At 35.0% G+C, this 23,623-nt stretch overlaps 1 protein-coding gene across 10 annotated transcripts in view; it reads right to left on the bottom strand.

The window, feature by feature from the left end:
• The window catches only part of LOC115443258 (potassium/sodium hyperpolarization-activated cyclic nucleotide-gated channel 2), a 241,383-nt gene that overhangs the window by 4,289 nt on the left and 213,471 nt on the right, over positions 1-23,623 (bottom strand). For 7 of the 10 annotated variants that reach the window (XM_037439114.1, XM_030168587.2, XM_037439117.1 and 4 more), the window contains 5 exons: positions 3,656-3,819; positions 3,315-3,457; positions 2,100-2,237; positions 705-806; positions 133-282 (listed from right to left, as the gene is read on the bottom strand). In XM_037439114.1, coding sequence (XP_037295011.1) covers positions 133-282; positions 705-806; positions 2,100-2,237; positions 3,315-3,457; positions 3,656-3,819 — 697 coding nt within the window. The remainder of the gene's footprint in view (positions 1-132; positions 283-704; positions 807-2,099; positions 2,238-3,314; positions 3,458-3,655; positions 3,820-23,623) is intronic. The other 3 variants (XM_030168588.2, XM_030168593.2, XM_030168594.2) reach the window with 3 other exon arrangements.

Raw genomic sequence — 23,623 nt, 5'->3', positions numbered from 1 at the left:
AGCTAGGCTTGTATCGTGGCCAATCATAGGTATTATTTCTCTTCTCTCTACTTTACTTATGCTAAATCTCACACCCCTCCATGAATGTACTTAGATTATTGTAGTAGACACATATAGGTGGTATTAACTAACCTGAAGTTCATTTATTGCGACCCATGAATTTGGTGGAAATCCTTGCAACATAGGAACCAGGAACTGCAAACAACCGGACCAGTGCCCGATCAATAACATCATGCAGATCAGATTAAATATCCGCATGAAAACTGACGCCATGTTGAGAAACTGAAAAGAGAACGTCAGATGTGAACATTTTGCAAGTGGAGCGGTAGTGTCGCCTCTAAAGGAAGCCGTGCGGACTGCGCGCGACAAGGACGCTCGAGGTCAAGCATCGCGATGATTCTCTACGATGGAGTCGTAAAGAAGTGAGAAATAAAATATGAACGCGTGAAACGAATGTCGAGCGAGCATGCTGGGCGGCGGCGCAGTGTCAGGTGACGCGGCCGTGGCCGCCGCACGGCCGCGCGACCTGCGCCGCGCCGCCCGCGGTCCGCGCGCCCGCCGGCCGGACGAGGGTTCAACGGAAACGCCAAAGAAAGAGAAAGCGAAGCGTACGCAGCGGGCTAGAGGACGCCGGGCGGCGCCGCCGGCAACATGCTAAGCGGGCGAACGAGCACATGCGTGCCGGCTCGTGCCGACCCTGTTACCTTGAAGATCAGATTGCTTTTGGTGTCACCCTTCTTTTTGGCTATGTCGGAGCTGAGACGTCCCCTCCGTTCCGTGCGCTTTTTTTGAAGATTCTGCAAGATCTAGAAAACAAGCGAGAAACACGAGATAGTAGGAAGAGAGCCAGGCGCGCCCGAAGCGCGGCGGGATCGGCGGGCGAAGGTCATCGCGGGTGGTGCGGGGCGGGGCCGGGGCGCTTGCGGGGCGCGTGCGGGGCGCGTGCGGGCACACAGAGGATGCACTAACACCGAGACGAGCAGAACGCGGGCTAGGCCCCTACGCTAGGCGCCTGCTGGCGCTGGCGTCATGCGGCACCTGCGAGACGAGGTCGCGCGAGCCGCCGCCGTCCGCGTCGCCCGGCTCGTCGCGCGGCTGCGGAGCGGGGCTCATCTGCACACAACACCGTCACAGCGATGTCGTAGCCGCCACCCTCCCCGTACTCCACTTCTCACTGACTCTCCGCCAAGTCACTTTGTTACCGATCTCGTTCTCATTTATTGCCAATTCACATTTTTTGTACCACGACACGCACCAGTTTATTGCGAGATATTTATATAGGTCATACGAAATTTGGAATAATATAACGAAAGGCAATAGCTTTGGTTAAAACTAACATTTGAAAATTTATTGGTATTGTATAATTTCGAAACGGTGGGCCAATTATATTAAATAGTTTATATAATTACAATATTAAATAGAAGTCGCGTGTATGATTGATATTTGATAGTGTTTGTGATAAGCGGATTTTTGAATTATTCTTTAATTCGGCGTCAGCGCATCAGTTCTATAGGCTTCAAGAAGCGGCAACATAATATTGATAATATTGCAAATAATAACGATGTCGTGATTGCAAGTGTGAGACGGTTCGGGTCGGAGGGCACACGGGACTCGCGGCGGACGCGGCGCGGGCGCATCGAAAGAGATAGAGTCAGACGTCACGAGTGAGAGCGTGCTCAGGCAGAAAGAAGCTTGCAGAGAAGCAGTAGAGAAGTGCAGAGCGGGACGTGGGGCTCACATACAGTGGGGCTGGGATCGGTGGTATAATACAGGATTACAGTACTTCAAACTCCATAAGACATGTCATTAGGATCACTACCAGCTAGAAGAGTTCCAATTTAATACACGTTAACATTACATATTTCCGACACATCAAGCTAATTGCCAATCTTTACATATTTATGTAATAAAGTATAACTTGATTAATAAAAAATATTTAATCCAATATTATAACTCAATTAATATAATATTTTAGTCACGTAGTGTTAGTAAATGTGAGCGTAATGTAAGTTAGTGCAGTGTTAGTGATCAAGTCTTTAAGATAGTAGGTATTTAGGTAACCCATTGTGTGTGGGTTGGAAGAGATGATGATGGCTTACATATACTTCCTCCCATTGTGAGACATATCGCACAAGCCTGGAGAGTCGAAGTAACCGGACCAGTGACAGTAGTTTGGCTAACCGGAGTATCCTTAACGCTCGGCCCGCGTGGAGTATTTGAAAGCTTTCACTAAAATCCTGGGAAAATAAATAATACACAGTTGTAATATCAGCAGTCAACATATTGATGCACTAAAAGAGCATTTTAGAGCATCCGTGCTACTGGCATTGTCCTTTTTACAAGTGTAATTAGTAAGACATGCAAACTTGCTGCATTTTATAGATTTTATCAGCCAAAGAAAAGTGCTGAAGCGTAGGAACATGTTATAATTATGCTTTTAAATATAACATCATAAACGTATCCAATACGTTCTCACAATAGTTCAAGCTTCACTTGTAAAGTCTTATAAACAAACTTTACTTCCATCATCTCCTGTCTATAAAAGCTTTCTTGCTAATGCATCTTAAGTACCATATTGATATAGAAAATTAGTATTATAAGTAATGTTACATTTTGGTCGTGTTGTTACTGATAGAAAAGATAGTTTTTAATCTCAAAAAAATAAAAATGCGGAAAACATTATTGAATGTTACGTAATCATAATTAAATCCAAAAGTAAAGATGTTAGAAAAGCATATCAATGAAAACATGCTGCGACTTAAGCTTAAGACGGAAAAATGAAAATATACGATCATGAAAAAGAACATAGAGTGGAAGACCAGAAGTGTGTACCATTATTATTTAAACTTGTGTAGTGTAAGGTAGAAGAAGGTATAATTTTGAGAGAGTGTGCTATATAGAAGTGCTGGCTGGGAAGCATTTAAAAATTCAGTATAGTATCCCATATGATCATAATAATCATTGACTCAACTTGGGCATAAGGTAATCATATGAGTTACAAAGGAGAGGAAGTGCATGTGAGATACAGTGCGAGAATTGTATCGAAGAGTAACATAATCAATGGAAATAACTTTACAGTGCTATCAAACCTTTGGACGTTTCGTAAATGTTTAAGGTATGAACAACTAAATTGACGATGACGCACAAGTTCTTGCAGCGTTTTGGGCAAGAGGTAACAACAAAATTAAATAAAATCAACTCAAAATAAAACACACTCTAAAAACAAATGAACACCGAAGCTGAAACAGAACGTCAATAACATAAAAGAGAGATTAAAACTAGTAATAGAACAACACGGCCAAATTGCAACGTACGTTTACCTGATTGAAGATCAAAAATATATAATCTAGTGGTATACTAGAGATGAGGTCAAGGAAGAACCATGTCCTCAAATAGTGCTTTGCTATTAACTTGGGATCTAATATCACTTGTTCTGCATTATCTTGCTGCATAATTCCTGAAAAGAAATATTTTTTTATTTATTTACGTATGTTAAAATCATAAAGTAATCTGGTTGATAGAAATTAGAGGGCATAAATAAAAGTAGACATCCATTGATTTTCACTTTTTTGATGTTAAGAAAGAGCTATTTAACATATTAACTGTATCATCTGACATATTGAATAGGAAAATCGTAAAGAAAAGGAATTCTTACCTGTTCTAAAATTAACAACGATATCTATAAGAAATATGGTGTCGGAAAGACAATTGAAGGCAATCCAGCGCGTGCTGAGGTCGTCGTTGAAGAAGGAGATGGCAACTGGCAGGATGATTAGATTGGCCACGAGCAGTAACAGCATACACAAGTCCCAGTAGAATCTGTTGATAAACAAAAAATCTTATAAATACCAGCCTTTAACACTCATTGGTAACATACCTAAACTATATTAGAGTGGCTCTTTAAGTAAGTTTATTTATTATTAAGAACTAATAAATTTTGTGTTCAAACATTTTATATCAAGATTTATAAAGATTACATTAAAGATAGCCGATAAAACCTCTACTAAAGTAAATATCGTACACCCATTTATTTAAGCCAACGACATTACGGCAAGAATTTTAAACATTCAGTATAAAGTGTATTCGTGCAAGTTGTCCGATAAAGTTTCCACAGTGACACGTAAACTTTCACGTTTGCAAGCGTCTGTTATTCATAGTTTACCATGTACAACAAAGTTTTGGGAGCGAGTCCTGACTATGCATAACATAACCAGATTAAACAAATGGAATATGGTGTTTGAGTGGGTAGTGGGAAAATGACTTAATTCATTAGATGAGTAAGCGAGCAATGGAAGGCTTCATGTATAGTTGGCAGTGGGAGGAGCAGGACGCGGTGCGCAGGTACAATTACCCAATAAAGAGGCGATTGAGCTCGCAATTGCTCGTGAAATGATCTCATCTGTCGTTTAATCTGATCGCACCTGCGCTGCCCCCAGTGCGTAACACTTCCAACGAACCGATTGACGCTTATTTATGCTGATCTTCCGATTTGTGTGGTATTTTGGTATATTTATATCAAATTGTATTCGTTACGGAAAAGTTTATAATTCTCTATTAGTCGAATATTAAATTTCAGCTATGTTTTCAGTACGAATAAATTTACAATGAAAATTGTAAGGAAAAACAGCTGGTACGCTTTAAAATAACTTTATAAAAGTCAAGCGGTGCTTTAAGAAGCCAGCACAGTAGGGCTATTAACATAAAAATCCGTTGAGTTCTTGGTGAGCGTTTGCCGCAATACAACAGAAACGTAAAGGTGATAATGGTTGAAATTTCGTACAATAAGCCAGAAAAATGACCAAAATAAGGCTGCTGACGAATGCCTTACAATGTCTGTAAAAAGAAACTGATACTATTTTTGAACAGCCAAATTTATCACTGAGCTAACTCAAATATTTTCACCGAAAGAGAAATGCTCGACTTTTATTTTTGTTGGGGTTGTATCTTTAACAAGCACGAGTGAACTAAATAGAATGTTATTTTTATATAACAAAATACTGATTGGTTTTCTGCTTGTTGACTGTGACACTTACAGTTCAATTCTATCTCAAAAATCAATTTCCCTGAAGTATTTATCAATCAATATAATAAAAGAAGCTGTTTATTGAATTATTTATTTTTATTATTGAGGAACTGTGACGACGTAAGCGAGAAATAAGTAATGCTAGAATAGTCAGTAGACGTTAAAAGGATTGGTGCTATTGGCACGGTGTCGTTAACTCACAAAAAACCGACGTCATAGGTATATAGCTATGCTGTTAAATTTCTTGCGAATAATAAGGTTGCCAGCGGCGCCTTAAAATGAAGGTCAAAGCTTTAATATGAATAGCGCAATTTCAAATTTTGTAACAGTTTTTCAATATGGGACAAGGCGGTTATCTGGCATACGCAAACCAATTTGAACCGACTGACACTTCGTCAACGAAGTTCGTTTATTAACAGAATGGAGAACACGATTAATAGAAAACACTATTTGTGAGCCCTCTACCATATTTATTAATTATAGATCCAAAACTAACTCTGTCTATCAGTCTGGCTGTTAGGCTTTCAAGGATGAACTATAGAACCGATTTTGATAAAAGGACATTGTCGAAAACGGCCCCAGAACCAACAAAGGTGTGACTAGCACCATAATTATTTATGTATTTGCTTATATTATTTGCAAATGTGTGTATAAAACGGACAAGCTGCTACATCCAAAATGAATATATAAAAGTATTGTAACAACTTAAAGTCAAAGTCGCCGACATGTTTACAACTAATTGTGTATAGAGATGTACCGGTTTGACAAAACGATAAATCTCATTACCGATAATTAATTATTGAAACATTTTAATATATTCGATTTGTTTAATCGAGCAGTGGATGCGTCTCAAATAAATAAGTAGTTAGTTTTAGGACTAAATTGATTATAGATCAAGTCGTCTATGAAAAAAGTTTTTTTTTTTAGTTTTTAATTCATATTTATTTACTTTGTTTATTTAGATTCTATATTAGCGACCCGCCCTGGCTTCGTACAGATAGCAGAGCATAATATATTATGCGAACATTTATTTTTCTGTCGTACAAAATATTTATGAATTATACATATAAAAAGTAGCGTTCTTCTCTCTCCCTCCATCCGGGGGCCTCAAACTCTCTCCATATTAAATTACTATCGGATCCGCCCGTGTGAAAGATTTTCCGGGATAAGGGTCCCGCTAAATATTTTTCCGAATAAAAATAACCCTATGTTGAATAAAATCGATTTTTGTATAAATGATCGATATAATCAATCCAGAATCTAGTCGAGTAGTATCCCTAATTCTTACTTCATTTTTCAATTCAATTTAATGTCACTCACACTTCACTCATCAGAGACAAATAAACTAGACTCTCACTTTCCATATAATATATTATAATTCTCTGACTTTCACTATATCATTGACGATTCGGCTATTATAAAGACTGTGCGATTGATTACGATATCGACATACACTGGCTGTGATTTCTGGACTTTGTGAACTGATGTAACAATTTACCTGGCATTGATAACGGATACGAAATGGAAATTGCTTTTTGCATTAATTGTGGCTCTGCTGGCGGATCCATGGTGTTGGAGAACGAGCAGATTCGCCATTGTATACAACAATGGACAGCGCCTCGTTTGGTAAGCACATTTTTCTTTAATCGTACAAGTTTAACTGCCGCCAAACTTCTAGTTCGCTCCTCAGTCCCTGTTCTTGGTAACTGCGTGGAGACAGCGAACAGAGTCCGTATACTACCTACTACACACTTTAGCATGTGGCTGTGGCAACTTAAGAGCAAACTAGCAAGTATATTGTTGATTAAAAAATGTGTGTCATATGCTTGAAGGTTTCTTACATTTAATTCAGCTGGAAGATTTGAATACATAAAACTGCTTTCCGTGTGACACAATATTAATATATTGCCATTCTAATTTGAGCATAATGTGTTTGTTTGTTTTTTTCAGGTTGTAGCCCTTGATCTTATATGTACAGCATGCTGGACCACGGCCCAAGAGCCTATACATACTTCAGCTGTAACAATGTTAGTAGAAGCTGCGTGCTCTGTAATAGAATGTTGGAACTCCGGACTCGGTGATTGTGATTGGCAAAATTGAATTGATAAATAATACCATAACAACAACCCTCCTGCACAATACTCAGATAATATTTTATAAAACAATGTAGGTGATGAGGAAATAAATAATATGAACTAAAAATATTTTTTTATTTGTTTATTTTAATCCTACATGCCCTAAGAGTCTACCAAAAGTGTGTAAAATATGCCATGCTTCTGATGAAGCGTGAATGCTCAACAATGCGCCTGGGTCTGTCTCTTCGGGGAATAAGTATGACGTACGTATATATAGAAAATACATAAAATCTGAAGGGTACTCTTAGAGGATGTAAATACTATAACTACATAATTAGGTACCTTTTTACTTATAAAAAATTATATGAATCAAATCTTAAAATAGCGTGATTTAAGTTAAAAATCATCAGATACCTACATAGTGATGAATCTTTAGGGCTTATATATATTAGATAGGTACTTATATCAATAAAAAGCATATTTAAATCGTAAATGATAGGACTATAAATCTACCTTGAACATTGAAAAGCATTCAATGTTTACTATCAATTATAACCTCAAAATCTCATCGTTTTTTTGGATTGATGCGATATTCCAGCTTGTCCGTTTTATATATAATATGTCATGAGAATTTATTAATGATTCTAAATATTACAAACATTTTTCCATTGCTGTTGGTTCCAGGGCGAATTATGTATGGGCACAGAACAATGTCCTTTGGTGCGGAGATAGTTTGAGATAATTTTGTACCCCGGAAAAAGATATAGCGGGAATTTATGCCAGTAAAACTTTTTCAGATGGGCGAATCCGCGAGCAACAACTAGTTGTTTATATTGCTGGAATATAATATCTGATTTATACGCCCTTAATGGTCCTGATATATTTAATTTGTTTCAAATAGTTTAACAAAGAATTTCCGTATGGTTAGCAAATAAAACATAGCAGATTTTATTGCTTTGTTTCCTTGATTGGGTCCCATAGAGTCGTAAAGAGTTTTACTGTAATAATCCCATAATAAATTGTTTATACGGAGCACTCCAGTTGCGGTTACGGTAATAATGACACCCATTAAATATTAGAACTTTACACGTGTTTTTGTCGACATCATATTCTACGAATTATGAACGCATTTTGATTCGTATATTTCTTTGTGGTATTAATAATTTAATCCCTTATCTTCAAAGAAAGCATTATCCAGTTTAGGCCTTTTGTGTGGTTTGGAAGATCATTTTGAGTACAATACAACCGACCTTTCTTGCTGAATCAAGTACGTTTGAGAGTTTGTTCCTTTGAATATCCGCAAAAACAAAACAAACACAACATACTTATTGTGTAAGTATATTATTTTTTTACTTTTCTATTTAATGTATTACAGATTTTATATCTTAAGTTATTTTGTATGAGATAAGATCTGTAAACCGTAACAATGGAGTTACTGTAAGTGATCGTAAAAGGATATATTACAGCTTGATACAGCAAAGTACAGACAATGTTTATAGCTACTGTGTTACATTGTCGGCTAATGTTTCTTACAAGAATCTTGCAGCTAGGCATTAAAAGTTAAGGATCCCATTAATTAGTAAAAGTTCAAGGAATTATTTCAATGTAGATAGAATATAGAATTAAGGTAATTAATAATTGTATATTGTGTTTTTGGATATAGTGCATGTATTGTTGTGAAAATAGACGTAAATGAGTATATATTTTACCGAATAACATAAAAAATTATATAGATAATTTATTCGCATACAAGCTAGTTAACAAATATTTATTGAATTAAATACAAAATCAGTCTCCCGTAGTGTTTCATTGTTCTGAACTATAAGAGATGTTTCTTTTTAGAAATGTATGGAGGATAATAATGAATGCGCGAGAAAAGCTGAGAAGACTGCATACACTCCTACGTGAAAAGATATCTTAATGCCTATTGTTCAAGGTGTCGGTACATATTTAGTAAAAGAAATAAGTAAATATGGATGACTTGATCTAATAACTTCAAGTTTCAGAAACGATAACTATATTAATTAAAGTTTATTGGTACAAAGAATAATTAAATTTAGAACGTTAGGTTCTTGTTTTTGAACATAGTATTAGATTGGATTATTATTATTTGAAGAAAATGGCAAAGTAGAGTATTCAATTAAGGGACTCACAAATATTTATTACATCTAACTACTTTTACATTGGCAAAAGCAGTTAAGTACGTGTATCAAACTAATTGAAACTGGTATCTTTATTTCAATAAGATATTCAATGAAATTTTAAGCCATTAAAAGGGTTACAATAATATCATCCATGCCAAAGAACATCGCGTTCTATCAGCTACACAATAAGGGTAAAATTGTTTTGCATAATGGCATCATCGGGGCACATAAATACTCATTGGTTTAATTAACCTTAATTCAATGCATATTGTGATGCATTCGGATCCCAACTGCATGAATAAGTGTAACGTTTCAATTTGACTTAATTACATAAACTGATGTGATTATCTTTCACAGCTCGCATTACCTATGATAGTGTATGGTTAGTCCACCGCTGACATGTTAGTAATGTATTGGCGAGTTATCCCGAGGACTATCATGCTTTGGGAATTTGAGAATACGTTAATTCGATAATTTCTACCTCGTGATTAGCGTGTGCAAATACTATTTGAGCGCGCAGGTGCCAGTACTTTTCCACATCACACTAACCAGCGACTTACATTATGCAAGTCTGTAAATACCAGCTGAGCTATTCAGACATACTCGAGGTACGAATGCATCGTAAGCCGATTTCCTACAAACGGTAAGTCGTGTAGTTGAAGTAACTTTAAGATATTTTAGGAACAAATGTATGTTGAAAACTTGTTTGTTTTCAGAATCTGAAGAATGATAATGTTGGAAATTTATTTTAAAGTTTTGTTGAGATTCATTATCGTCTTCCATTATGTATGCTAATTACTTCAGCGAAAGACCTTTAGGGTACATTAGCTGGGTACATTAATTCAAAGATGAGGTATCTAAAGAGGTTCCTTTCTTCACGTCCCGGGACAAAAGGAAGATTAACGTACGTACACATTACATGAGCTGATGTAATCAGTGTTTTATATCTAGATTACGAAAATTACAGCAGGATTTTAAAAGGAATGTGATTAGTATGCGTAATATCGTAAATGGAACCTCAATGTAATGACCATCGTCAAAACATAATGGCTTATTTGATCATAGTAGTTAGGTTGTAAACGAAATTTTATAGCCCTAATTACACTGCATCACAAAATTGCACGGATAATGTGGGAGTAATACAACTGAAAATTGGTAAATTATAGTAAATAGTCAATAGTAAATTGAGTACATTACAATTTGTAATCTTAATTAGTAATTACGAATATGTTTTAATGAGTTTTAAACCTACATCATGGACCAGACTTATGGATGATTAGTAAAGCACTAAGTAAAAATTTTTCAACGAATTTCATATTTTTAGAATAATGATTTTGATATACTACGTAGGTTTAGGGCGACTATAAAAATAAAAATATCACCGACATAGTTGCTCCTAGCTGTAGTGTTTATATTAGGTATGTTTCCGAAATATATAATATTTTTTATAACTTCTTTTTATCATGTAGCAGACCATATTGGGGACCGAATACCATCAGTATTTAGAGACCGATTTTAGATTGTGTAACAAAATTTAATAAATTTGGAATTAATTCTGTCTGCTTGCTTTATGCGCTTTTATGAAGTGTTTTAGGTAACAAAAAATCATCCTTTATTGTGATGGTAAGTAAGTCTTTTTAGATTATAGATCCGGATTAGTTTACTTATTAATAGGTGATAATGTCACACGTCCACATCATAGGTCTTTTATGTACTAGATATTTATTTGTCAAAACAATGGTATCAGCATATTTTACTTCGATATGATATCTACACCGACAATGTATTGGTCAATAAACTGTCAGTATGTTGCATTTTATTCATTGATATTTATATGTATGGATTCTGGAATTGTGCTTGGCAAATGGCAAGACGAACTCTACCCCTAACTCTATTATACGTTACCTAATATAGTTCGTTAAATGTGCGTCTTACATCAATGTCTATTTTCACAATTAGAAAAAAAATGATTCTCTGTCTATATTTATGGCACAGCTATATTTAATAATTCCGTAATAAGTATTCCTAAATGTCTAATTATATAGTTAATCAGCTTCAAGTGATTATTCGGTACCCATTCAGATCAATTTAGATTCAGACAGGCGTGGAGAGATAGTGTGTTCCCTGACCCGTACAAATTGCTAATTATGTATCATGCTACCGTTTCATAATGTACTGCATTAATCAGAACCCATGTTACTGGAAGTATATGTCTAATTAATTGTGTATTGAATGATAATAGCTTCATTGTTGGGAATAATAGAGGAATATTCATAAAAGAGAACGATGCGTTGAAAAATTATTAAACAACTGAAAAGCGACGAGTAGACTAAATTACTTGTAGATTCAGGATTCATGTGTGGTTTATTAACCAGTATAACTACTGGACATAATAAGACTTAACATCTCATGGCTTAGGATGGCGCGGGCGCATTATAATACCAAACAAAACTTTGTAATTCAAGGTGTTGGATGGTGTTTCTGCTGTTTACGGTCGATCGTATCGCTTACCATCAGGAGAACAGCAAGTTCGTCTCGTTATTCAAAGTAATAAAAACAATAATTAGTTATTTCAATTGAATTTTCTTGTTAGTTATGACAAGTAGGTAGGTATAAATGGACTACATGCATTAATTCTGACTTAGAAGTCGCATGAGGTCATTGTGTAATGGTATAGCTTAAACCCACTTCCCATGATGTCAGAGGAAACGTGTATCCTGTAGTAAGTCTTGAATAGATTCATAGTATGATGCAGCACCGATTTAGCGCGGGAACAGGTTGGCATACACAACGATACCGAAAAAAATCGTACCTCGAAAATCATTACACTTTATCTGTGAAACCAGAAAGTTTTATAATGACGATTACAATTATGTGAGATTCTAATTCACAAAATGTATTATTTGCCCGGATTGGGACTGCCGTTCCTGAGATAGTGAATTTGCATATCACACCATAGAACACAAATATAGCTGTTATAAATATACCAACATTCATTTTACAAAAGAATTTCACAATGACATCACGTCACCTAGATTTTTCGCTGAATAAATATTCCATATTCCATGAATTGACGATGAACTGACATCGTCATATTTAAAATCTGGTTATTTTGTGAGGATAAATACATCGATTTAAATTAAATTAGAAATTGGAAAATGGATTGCATTATTGGAAGATTATTACTTTTTTTTACCTAAACTATTAAGAATGACAGCATATGCTTTTACTTTTCTATACAACGAAGATAATTCCAGATTTAAAAAAAAATATGTATTTTAACACTACAGTCTTAACCAGGAATGTTTGTACACATTCCTTCGCTTGAGTAGGTACTGACTGAAGCGGGGCATCACATGTATAGTGTTACTAAAACATAAAATCCGTACAAAACACCAACTGTCTCAACTCTCGACTATTCCACTATTACGCCATTTGGCATTTAAGAGGTGGCTATTCTTAACAGATCGTAAAAAAGTTCTGTATTTGTATAGTGATAGCTTTTGCTCCCTGCTTCGCTCATGTTAAAGAATGTTTTCGGGATAAAAGTCCCGTCATATATTTTCCCAAAATAAAAAGTAGCTTATACTTAGTCTGGCCATAAATACTGTTACACTTAATTATAAAAAAATATTACATTTGAATTTCGAATCTGTCATTTTTATACGATTGTTCATTGTGTTTTCTCATTTTGGCGCCAATACATTGTAAAATATTTTGCGATATTAAAATGGTGTGGGGTGATAAAGAGAACCGAATCGCTGTGATAGCATTACACAAAGTAGGTATGGAGCCAAATGCAATTTTTAAAACTCTCCATACACTTGGTATTAGTAAAATGTTTGTGTACCGGGCTATTAATAGGTACAATGAGACCTCCTCTGTTTGTGACAGAAAAAGATCTGGCCGTCCACGTAGTGTTCGTACGAAAAAGGTGGTCAAAGCAGTAAGGGAAAGAATTCGAAGAAATCCTGTCCGAAAGCAAAAGATTTTATCTCGGGAAATGAAGATAGCACCTAGAACCATGTCGCGTATTTTAAAAGATGACTTAGGACTTGCAGCCTATAAGAGACGCACTGGCCATTTCTTAACTGATAATTTAAAGAAGAATAGGGTGGTAAAATCGAAACAACTACTGAAGCGGTACGCAAAGGGAGGTCACAGAAAAATTTTGTTTACGGATGAGAAAATTTTTACAATTGAGCAACATTTTAACAAACAAAATGACCGTATTTATGCTCAAAGCTCTAAGGAAGCTTCCCAATTAGTCGACAGAGTGCAACGTGGACATTATCCGACTTCAGTGATGGTTTGGTGGGGTGTTAGCTATGAAGGAGTGACTGAGCCATATTTTTGTGAAAAAGGTATCAAAACATCGGCACAAGTGTATCAAGATACCATTCTTGAGAAGGTAGTTAAGCCCCTTAACATCACCATGTTCAATAACCAAGTATGGTCCTTCCAGCAAGACTCGGCGCCGGGTCATAAAGCTCGGTCCACGCAGTCTTGGTTGGAATCGAACGTTTCGGACTTCATCAGAGCTGAAGACTGGCCGTCGTCTAGTCCCGATCTTAATCCGCTGGATTATGATTTGTGGTCAGTTTTAGAGAGTACAGCTTGCTCTAAACGCCATGATAATTTGAGTCCCTAAAACAATCTATACGATTGGCAGTGAAGAATTTTCCCATGGAAAGAGTGCGTGCTTCTATTGATAACTGGCCTCATCGTTTAAAGGACTGTATTGCAGCCAATGGAGACCACTTCGAATAAGCTTTTTATATTTTTAATTGTTTTATATTTATGTATTAAACTGACACACTGTAAAAGTAATAAATGTTATTTGCAGTTAACAATTTTCTTTTTTCTTTATTACAATATTTATGGCAAGACTAGGTATTAATCCTAGGATGTCAAACTATCTCAATATCAAATTTTATTGATGTTTGTTCGATATTTTTTTAAGTTAATCGCGATCAGACGGACAGTTACGACGGGGCATTTTGTTTAATAATATGTAAAGATATAACGAATAAAGGTTTTCAGTATTTGAATGCTTGCTGTTTACGAAAGTAATCATGTATAATAACGCGACCATCTATTTTTGCACTACCATTTTTCTAAGGTACGAAAATGTATTATATTGCGTCAATTTATAGCACAGAGAAATGTTAATGAAACATATAACCATAAAATCACACCATACATGAATATGTTTTACTGTCATTGTAGGTAAAATTATAAAAAGAAATAACTGTATTACCGAATGGCGCATTTTGATTACGGTTTATACCCAATATCATCCGATATTATACGTACGATACGTATCCACGTAAACATCGGATTATTTATATCCCATTATGTTCCACTGGGATTCATTACAGTATAATTTAAAACACGAGCCCATTACGTTCTCATTAATTACATTTAAAAGTCCTCTTACATTCCTGATAATAACAATACCATTTCAATACCCCATCCGAAATGGCGCAATATGGCGGTCTACATAGATGGCATTCCGTATTTGTCAAGAGCATTTTGCTTATAGTTAGGTAGTTAGAACAGAATATGATTGTCAACAGTGATGTTTGCTATTTTAATGAATTAATTAAATCTATCTTCATTTAGTCATATTTTGTCGTTGATATTTTTTTTTTCACCAGCAAGCGATCATTGTGGTAGAACCACATAACTGTTGAAAATGTGAACTAAATTCAAATGGAGGTAGAATTATCTACTATTTTAAGATAGGTAAAAAACATACATGTTATTAACTAAAAAATTAGAATTTCATTACCTCGATATTTTGAACATTAATTTTATGTGATAAATAATTCTGAAAAGTATAAATTATTATACAATGCATTCCATGCGTGAATATCAGCCACTAGCTTCATCGGCTTCGACGGCTACATAGATTGTGTAGAGCTTAGCAAACACGAACCAACTTTTTGAAGTTGTAGGTTAGTATTTAATATTTTGTTTATTTTTCCAAACATTCATTGATTTTCGTTTTAGTAGAGACTCATCACAATTGATAAATATGTCTTAAAGTAATAGGAAGACAAATTACACAACATTCAATGTAATTTTCATGTATTTTTTAGATAAATAAAATAATTAGCGAATAGTGTAATTTAATTTTGCTGGTGGTAGGTCTCTCATATGTGAGAGTCCGCCTGGGTAGATACGACCGCAAAGTTTATTTCTGGCGTCAAGCAGCAGCGTGTAGTCACTGTTGTGTTTCAGCTTGAAGGAAATTGTAGCTAGCTTAACTCGTGGACATAATAAGACTTTAAATCTCGTGTCTAAAGATGGCGAGCGCAGTGGAATACCAAACAATATTTTGTAATTAAAGCTGTTCGATCTCATTTTTACTGTTTATGGGCGGTCGTATCGCTTACCATCAGGCAAACGGCAAGAACGTCTAGTCATTCAAAGCAAATAAAAAAAATCGCGATTTCTGCTTTATTGTTGAAATTCGTTCTTCACTTTTCATATTTTTAAATGGATGGTTTGCAAAAAGAGTGCGTGAAATGAACATTAATTTACGTCATGCAGTTGCAGTAAATCAAGTGGAAAATTACATTTTCTTTCGGTTTCATAACGCATGAGTAATAAAATTCGGCCGTGACATGTGTGACCATACAGAATGTCGCCAATGTATAAAACAATCATATTTTCATAGAGTAATAACAGCCAAATGCACGTCCTTGGGCCGCGTTTGCATGTTCACTGGTAAAGTTTTTTGCTTCGAGCTCAATTTATTTTTTAATCAACTTATATAATATTAACGGTTCTCTTAGGGTAATATTGTAATATGCAGTTTTGAAGGTCTGTCATCGAACCACTCCACATCCCTTCTTGAGGGTACCTATGACCGAGGACTAAACTTACGTCTTGGTTTTTCATCTATCACACCGCAAGATTACTTCACGGTTATCCACAGTCTTAGGCGGATACATTATAAAGGAGGAGGCTTATATGATTTTTCCCACTGTCATAGGTATAAGATGACCCTGCGCCCGTCTATAGAATCATATTAGTGTGCAAAAATTTATAATCATTAAAGCTTTGTGTATGTGTTTTTTCGTATCGACACAATAAGGTTTGACTATGCGAATGGTACCTTTAAAGTAGTAGTGACTGAGAGTGTCAGAATAATTAGTTCACGTTTATAGGTACTTGGTACATCTTTCCTAGATGATTCAAGAACAAAGTCAATCAAGAAATAATAACAACCTACTTAATCGCTATACAATATACCACAAATATCAGTTTTGTCTTTCCGAGAAAACATTGCAACATTTTGTTGTACGAAGTACTTAACCTATTTTAACACAAAAGCTTAATCCAGTCAAGGCCATGTTGGGGCGGATTAATCAGTCGCCGAACAAAGTAACTTACCCACTACGGACACGAAACGGCGTGTTATGCAAAATTTAACTACATTAACACGTTTTTTCATTTTAAGGCTGAACTTGGCTGTATGAAATTCGACCTTGGCCGTTACGACGTAAGAAAGTAATGTGACGTCACGTGGGAAGCTAATAGAAGTTTTGCGTGTCATAATGCTTTTAGCTTCGAAGCACGTTACTTGACTTTTAACACACTTTTGAATTATATCGTGTTTTAACAACATTAAAGTACTTGCTAGTAAATAAAAATAGAATGAATAAAAAAAATGGTCGATTCATTGTGTTTGCTCAGAGTGGTTTCATACTAAAGTTCGGGAGCAATTGAATAAATAAATCTAGTAATCTAACTCTATAAATGAAACCCCATACTCGGTTTTGCCTCTGCTAACATTGGCAAAAATTATCCGTGATATACGAATATTTTTATCAAAAATCCCGGTTTAACATCTCCGATTTTGTTATTGTTTTGTAGCTTAGTGCGAATATGGTCGGTGCGTGAGTGTATTTTGGAATGAAAATGTGTTGTTGCGGCTCCAAATAATTCTCTCAGAGTAGAAGTAGTGGTTTCACAACGTAAAAATTAAAGTACGTTTTATTGATATTTATTTTGTTCAAGACTTACACGTTTTCTTATTTCACATCTACGATTCGAGTAACTTATTGTTAAGTGTTACTTAGAAAAAGACGGGTATGTGGTTTCATTTACTAAAGATATCTCAAGATGAGCCTGTACATAAAGTTTATATCTAAGAATGCCCCATGTGACCTATTTACAATTGTATATATTTTAGCAAAATGTTCTAGGAGTTATATTGCGCGGGCTATAATTGTTGGCGGCATAATGTCTTCAGTATATTACATAACAAACAAAGACCTTTTCAAATTCAAATTCAAAAGCCTTTATTACTGATTTTACAATGAGTTTACATAAAATATAAGTGTGCACATCAGTCCGGTTCCAAATCTAAATCAGCGTGTCCTGCAGACACATAGGCCTCCTCTAACCTCTTCCATTCTTGTCTATCTCTTGCAACTCTCAGCCATAGCGGTCCTGCAACCTTTTTTATGTCATCAGACCATCTGTTTAATTGTCTGTCTCTTTTTCTTTTGGTGTTATATCGTGGGATCCATTCGGTGAGGTCTTTAGTCCATTTTGTTGTTGCCTCTCTTAGCATGTGACCTGACCAACGCCATTTAAGTTGCTGAGTTTTCTTGGTTACATCTTCGATTTTTGTTATCCTTCTCATGACAGTCGCTCGCTTTTTGTCTTTTATTTTGTAGCCTAGGATGCTCCTCTCCATGCTCCTCTGGCAAGTTCTTAATTTGTGGTGCAGTTTTTGTGTCAAAGCCCATGTTTGGCAGCCATAAATAAGAGTTGGCAATATGCATGAATTGAACAGTTTTCTTTTTATTTTTATGGTGTATTTTTTGTTTTTCATTATGTCTTTGAGTGACCAAAATCTCTTCCATGCATTTATTATTCTTCTATCCAATTCTTGTGCCATTTGGTCCTGAAATGAGATTAGTTGCCCAAGATATATGTAAGTCTTCACATAGTCTATTTGTTCCTTATCTATGTGTATGCTGATTTCTGTTTTGTTAGTCATAGCTTTGGTTTTGGATTTGTTTATTGTGAGCCCTACCTCTTTGCTTTTGTGGCAAGATCTTGTATCATTGTCTGTAGTGTTTCAGGATTATCTGTTATCAGTACCAGGTCATCTGCGAATCTGAGGTGATTGAGTTTGCGGCCATCGATGTTAATTCCGTAGCTGTCCCATTTCAGAGTTCTCATAATTTCTTCCAGTACAGCAGAGAAAAGCTTCGGTGAGAGAGGGTCACCTTGCCTTACCCCTCTTTGGATTGGGAAACTTTCACCATGTCTTTCCAGTTTGACCTGTGATGAACTATTTAGGTATACATTCCTTATCAGTCGTATATATTTGGGTTCTACACCTTGGTTTTTTAGAGCTTTCCAAATGCAGTGGTGTTCTAAGCAATCAAAAGCCTTATTATAGTCTATAAATGCCAAGTATAGAGGGCATCCGTATTCTTGGCATTTTTCTATTATTTGTTTCAGGCTGTGCATGTGGTCTGTCGTTGAGTATCCAGATCTGAATCCTGCTTGTTCTCTTGGCTGGTGGAAGTCCAAAGTTTTAGAGATGCGATTTGAGATTATTTTTGAAAACACCTTGTAAATATTGGACATGAGGATAATAGGCCGATAGTTGCCTATGTCATATTTGTCACCTTTTTTATATATTAGGATAATTGTGCTGCTAGTCCACTGAACAGGGATGTATTCGGATTCCAGAATGGTGTTATAAAGATTGGTTAGTCTCTTTAAGTTATCTGGCAGTGTAGCTTTTAACATCTCATTTGTAATGTAGTCTGGACCGGGTGATTTGTCGTTCTTCTGTGTTTTCACAGCATGAGCCACTTCATTTTCTAAAATAGGGGGAATGGTCTCCTCATTTTCTTTATCTAAAATTGTATTTTTTCTTCCTGTAGATATAGTTGAATATAGTTCCCTATAGAACTTAGTTGCAGTATCAAGTATATTCTTCCTTTTGGATTCAGGTTTTTCCTTTTTGTTTTTGAGTTTTGGGATCCACACTTTTGCGTCGCGAAGTACCTTAAGGGCTTTTTTTATTCCTCCTGTTTTAGTGATATAATTTTTTATACATGCCATCCTTCTTCTGGCTCTGTCTTTTTTAATTTGGTTGCTTATTTCTTTACTTATTTTAGTAATTTCTTTTAATACTTTCATATCTTTTTTATTTTTGAACATATTCTTTCTTCTCTGGATTAAATCCTTGGTAGTTTGGCTAATTAATTCTGGTTTTTCTTTCTCTATTTTTTCTGTTTTATACAAATAGCTGATTTGGTTGTCGTATATTTCTTGGATTGTCTTTTTGGTGTATGCTTTTGTATATGTTAAATTTGGAGGTTCTTGTTTGGTGGACTGGTGATGGTTTAGATGTCTGTAGTGTTTTCTACATCTCTTTTGCACGATGCAGTGCAATCTTGCTCTTACCATGCGGTGATTAGTATTGAAATTTAATTGATTAATTACATGTACATCTTGGATTAATTTTGGCTGGTTGCTTAGAATATGGTCTATTTCATTGCGATGTAAGCCATCTGGTGAAATCCATGTCCATTTTTTTGATGGCTTCTTTTTAAAGCAGCTGTTCATGAACTTTAATTTGTGTTCAAGGGCCATTTGTACCATTCGATCCCCATTATGGGTCCTCTTTCCTGTACTATATTTCCCAATTATATCCTAAACAAAGACCTTACCACACCTAAAATATAAAATGCAGCTTATTTTTCGTTAGAGCAAAATTGTTCTACAGTAAGGCTGTTAAGTGCCTACTTCGTGTCCAAAAAATAAAGGAATTAAAATGCGTCCAGCAAAAGAAACCTACCAATTAATTATAATTCATACGTATATTTGTTTCGAATGGATATCGGTGTGCAGATTCCTATAAATTTCTATCGAAGATTACAACTCCCGAAGTCAAATAAGGTACTTAATATTATGATATTTTGTTTGAGGTACGAAGTTATCAAAATCTTTAAATATAAATAAGGTATAAAGTTTGACAAATTTATTGAAATATTGCGGATTTATTACCTTTACGCCAAATATTATTCATTTATTTCTTTCAGTTTTTCTTTGTTGCCTACAACAATGCTTTCTTTTTGATGTTTACCCAAATCTTGATTTCTTCTTCTTTCTTTATTTCTATTTGAGTTTGTTTCTATTAAAACGTGGACGCCTAATGTCCAGATCTTTAATTCTAATTTAAATAAAACGTTGTTTTTCGCATTTGTTTCCATAACATTTACATATTTTAATTTTTTAAAATTATATTTATTTATTTACTTCTCTCTCATTTATAGCTTAGTTTTACCAGCCTGTGTCGTGAGACATCTTTTAAAACTGTATCTTATACAACGATAATAACATGTTATTTCCATCTTCAAGCGGATTGAAGAATTTCGTTTGGAATAAATATTTATACTCTTACCTCAAGTTCGAACCCTCACTATTCCCGCGAGTAGTAATAACTCAAATCGAGTAGGTACTAATATAAACTTAAGTGTTTATAAATTTTATGAACATAAACATTGTTTATATATGGTATCAAACAGTTATTTATAGGAGTGTTTTAAGATATTAAATGACCAATAATTGCATTCAAAAATCTTTCTTTTTAACGGTGCTTACGATATAAAATTCAGCTGTCGTTGCTAACAATGGGTTCTAAAAGCATCATCAATTATCTATTGGTGCGCTAAAACCGTTATTCGATTCTTTTGTCGCGAAAAATATTTAAACCAATTGTCATTGAAATTGACCTGAGAAAAATAAATAAATTTTAATGTTGTATGTGACTAATGTTTATTCCGTTGTGCACACAGATCAATACACTCATTATTACACTTTGAACAAAACATATTTAAAGGTATTAAACTGCACGACATTAAATATAACACGATATTAATTAAACATGTCGCCTGTACACACACACTCACGCCCTTTTATCTCCCGAAAGGGTAAGCAGAGTTGCAATTGTTGCACCCACTTTTCGCTGTGTATATTCCGCCCCATGGTGTGTCGGGGCCGTACATATCGTATCACTCACAAATTCCAGACTTCGAATTGATATTGAGTAGAAAAACCCAAATCACTTTGCCTGACACGGGGTCGAATCCGAAACCTCAGCATTGCCGTTATACCGTAATACAACTGCCACCAAGGTAGTCAAATGCGAGTACATTCTTTTTAAAACGTACCTATGACTTTGGCCAATGATATTTATGTCCTTCGACAACTTGGATAAATAAGACGATTACTTCTAAGATGAGTTAACTTTTTTGTAGGTATAGAAATATTTTCATTAAAATCATTATAGACTCATTATGCAAGCTCGTAAAGTTATTAAAATTGGTCTTGCTGCAAAATTGGATGAGAGCCAGATGAAGTATGTTGCAGAATTAAAAAAAAATACATTTGCAAGCCTTTCCAAGTGTGTAGGACAAAGCCTATTATGTTTTAACGTATGAAATGTGATAAAAACGTATTTTTTAATGATGTTAAGATACCTACTTTCAGTCATAAAAGTAGTAGAACAAATTCAAAATTTCATATCGTCTTTAAATTATGCGTCTTTATTAGCAATCGTTTTTCACTAAAATAAATATCAAAAGGTTTATTTTTTTTAAAGAGAAAAAATGTAAATGGCATTTAACATCTAGTTGCAGAACACGTTCAAATGTAGACAAATATTTGCGGCCGTCACTTCACTGTCTATTCAGGTTGGTTCTCCAGTTTCCTCCAGGTCTCTTGGGAGTCTTGAGCTAACAGTGGTTATAGTACTCTGACACTTTTGCATAGACGATACGTCATGTTGCAACGATAAAATACTGTTACCTACTTGTTTTTGAATTTTGTATAATATTGGAACTATAATTTGAGCACGGATACTCATTAGATTAAATCTACATCTTCCACTGTCCTTATTGTGATACTACGTAGAGTTTGCGAACTTTCACACACCTTGCAATAAAGATTAAAATACCATTAAATTATATACCAATACCAAATTATACATATATTTATATGAAATAAAGTAACATCGAAATGATTGTAAATTTTAATTATAATGACACCTCTTTGGAAATATGTAATTTATTATGTTCATAAACACCTCTACGTCCGTCACATAGATTATAACCGTTGCTGACATTTCAAGACTATAATAGTACCTTTGTACGAATACATGCATATCTAATGTGGTTTGAATGTTTTCAATATCTACTCTTGATTTTTTTTTGTAATTTAATATAATTGGTATATACATACTTTCTTTTAGCTGGAAAAAAGTTGACCTAAATTCTATTGTCACGTAGGCACTGTTTCCAATATTCGTCCTTCACATTTTAGTGAAGTGAAAGTCAAGGGAATATTACTGACCTTTAGATGAACCGCCGAAATTGCCCTCGGAAATATGCAAATGTTGACAAATTGTAAAAGTTATTGATAACTACCAATCTTTATAAGTTATGAATATAATGAAAATATGCTGTTGTCAATTTATACTTGTTATGTATTAATTAGAGAAAACTATGAGTCATATTAACCTCACCTGTGTCATTTATTTCCTTATAAATTATTAATTTAGTACATTGTTTTAATATACATGTTGGCATTTACACATATCTTACCTGCTTGCAATCTTAGTCTTCACTTTGTTATGCTGTAATAAGAAGTATTGACGTAATTCTGTCTCAAAGACCGGAAATAAAATAGTTTCAATAAAAAAATATGCATTCACAATAAAAACCAGTGCTAATTGCAACAATTCACTTGAAGCGAACGCTTTGGTGACTGCATAAATTCTTCAAAAGAAATAGGACAAGCACCGTGTTTATAAACCCTTTGTTCTGCTGCAGCTTAAATTTGCATCACTTCCGCAGTCCACTATCTGTATAAACGGACAACGATCTCTTGTCTCTCTCGCACTTATTATGTATTTCATAGGATGGACAAGGACAACTCTTGTGCATTTTGGGCAGTGGAAATTGAGTCTAGTTGCCCAGACCGCGTCCGAGGCTTTTGCATAATAGGATAATATTTTGCTGACATGTCCTATTCGACGGATTACGCAGTATTAATAACTTTGTTTATGAATAAACATTGTCTTCAATGGAGTTGGTTGAGGGAACTGTAGTGACTTCTAATGTCATCTAACATAAGCTCATGTTAGTTTCACGAGGAGGAATGTATAGTAAATAGTTTTCAGATATTGTTAGTGTTATTTTTGTCCCATGTTTGGAAAGAGGACGAATCTATCACCACATCTGCTACAACGAACTTGAATTATATGTGTGTGTGAGATATAAGCATGCAAAAATTTCGATATAGGTGCTAAATAAAGAATTCACTTTTTTTTTTTA

This window comes from Manduca sexta, chromosome 16, assembly GCF_014839805.1.
Source record: "Manduca sexta isolate Smith_Timp_Sample1 chromosome 16, JHU_Msex_v1.0, whole genome shotgun sequence".
Classification (NCBI taxonomy): Eukaryota; Metazoa; Arthropoda; class Insecta; order Lepidoptera; family Sphingidae; genus Manduca; species Manduca sexta.
The sequence above is the reverse complement of the archived record's forward strand: the minus strand, read 5'-3'. Positions and strand labels throughout refer to the sequence as shown.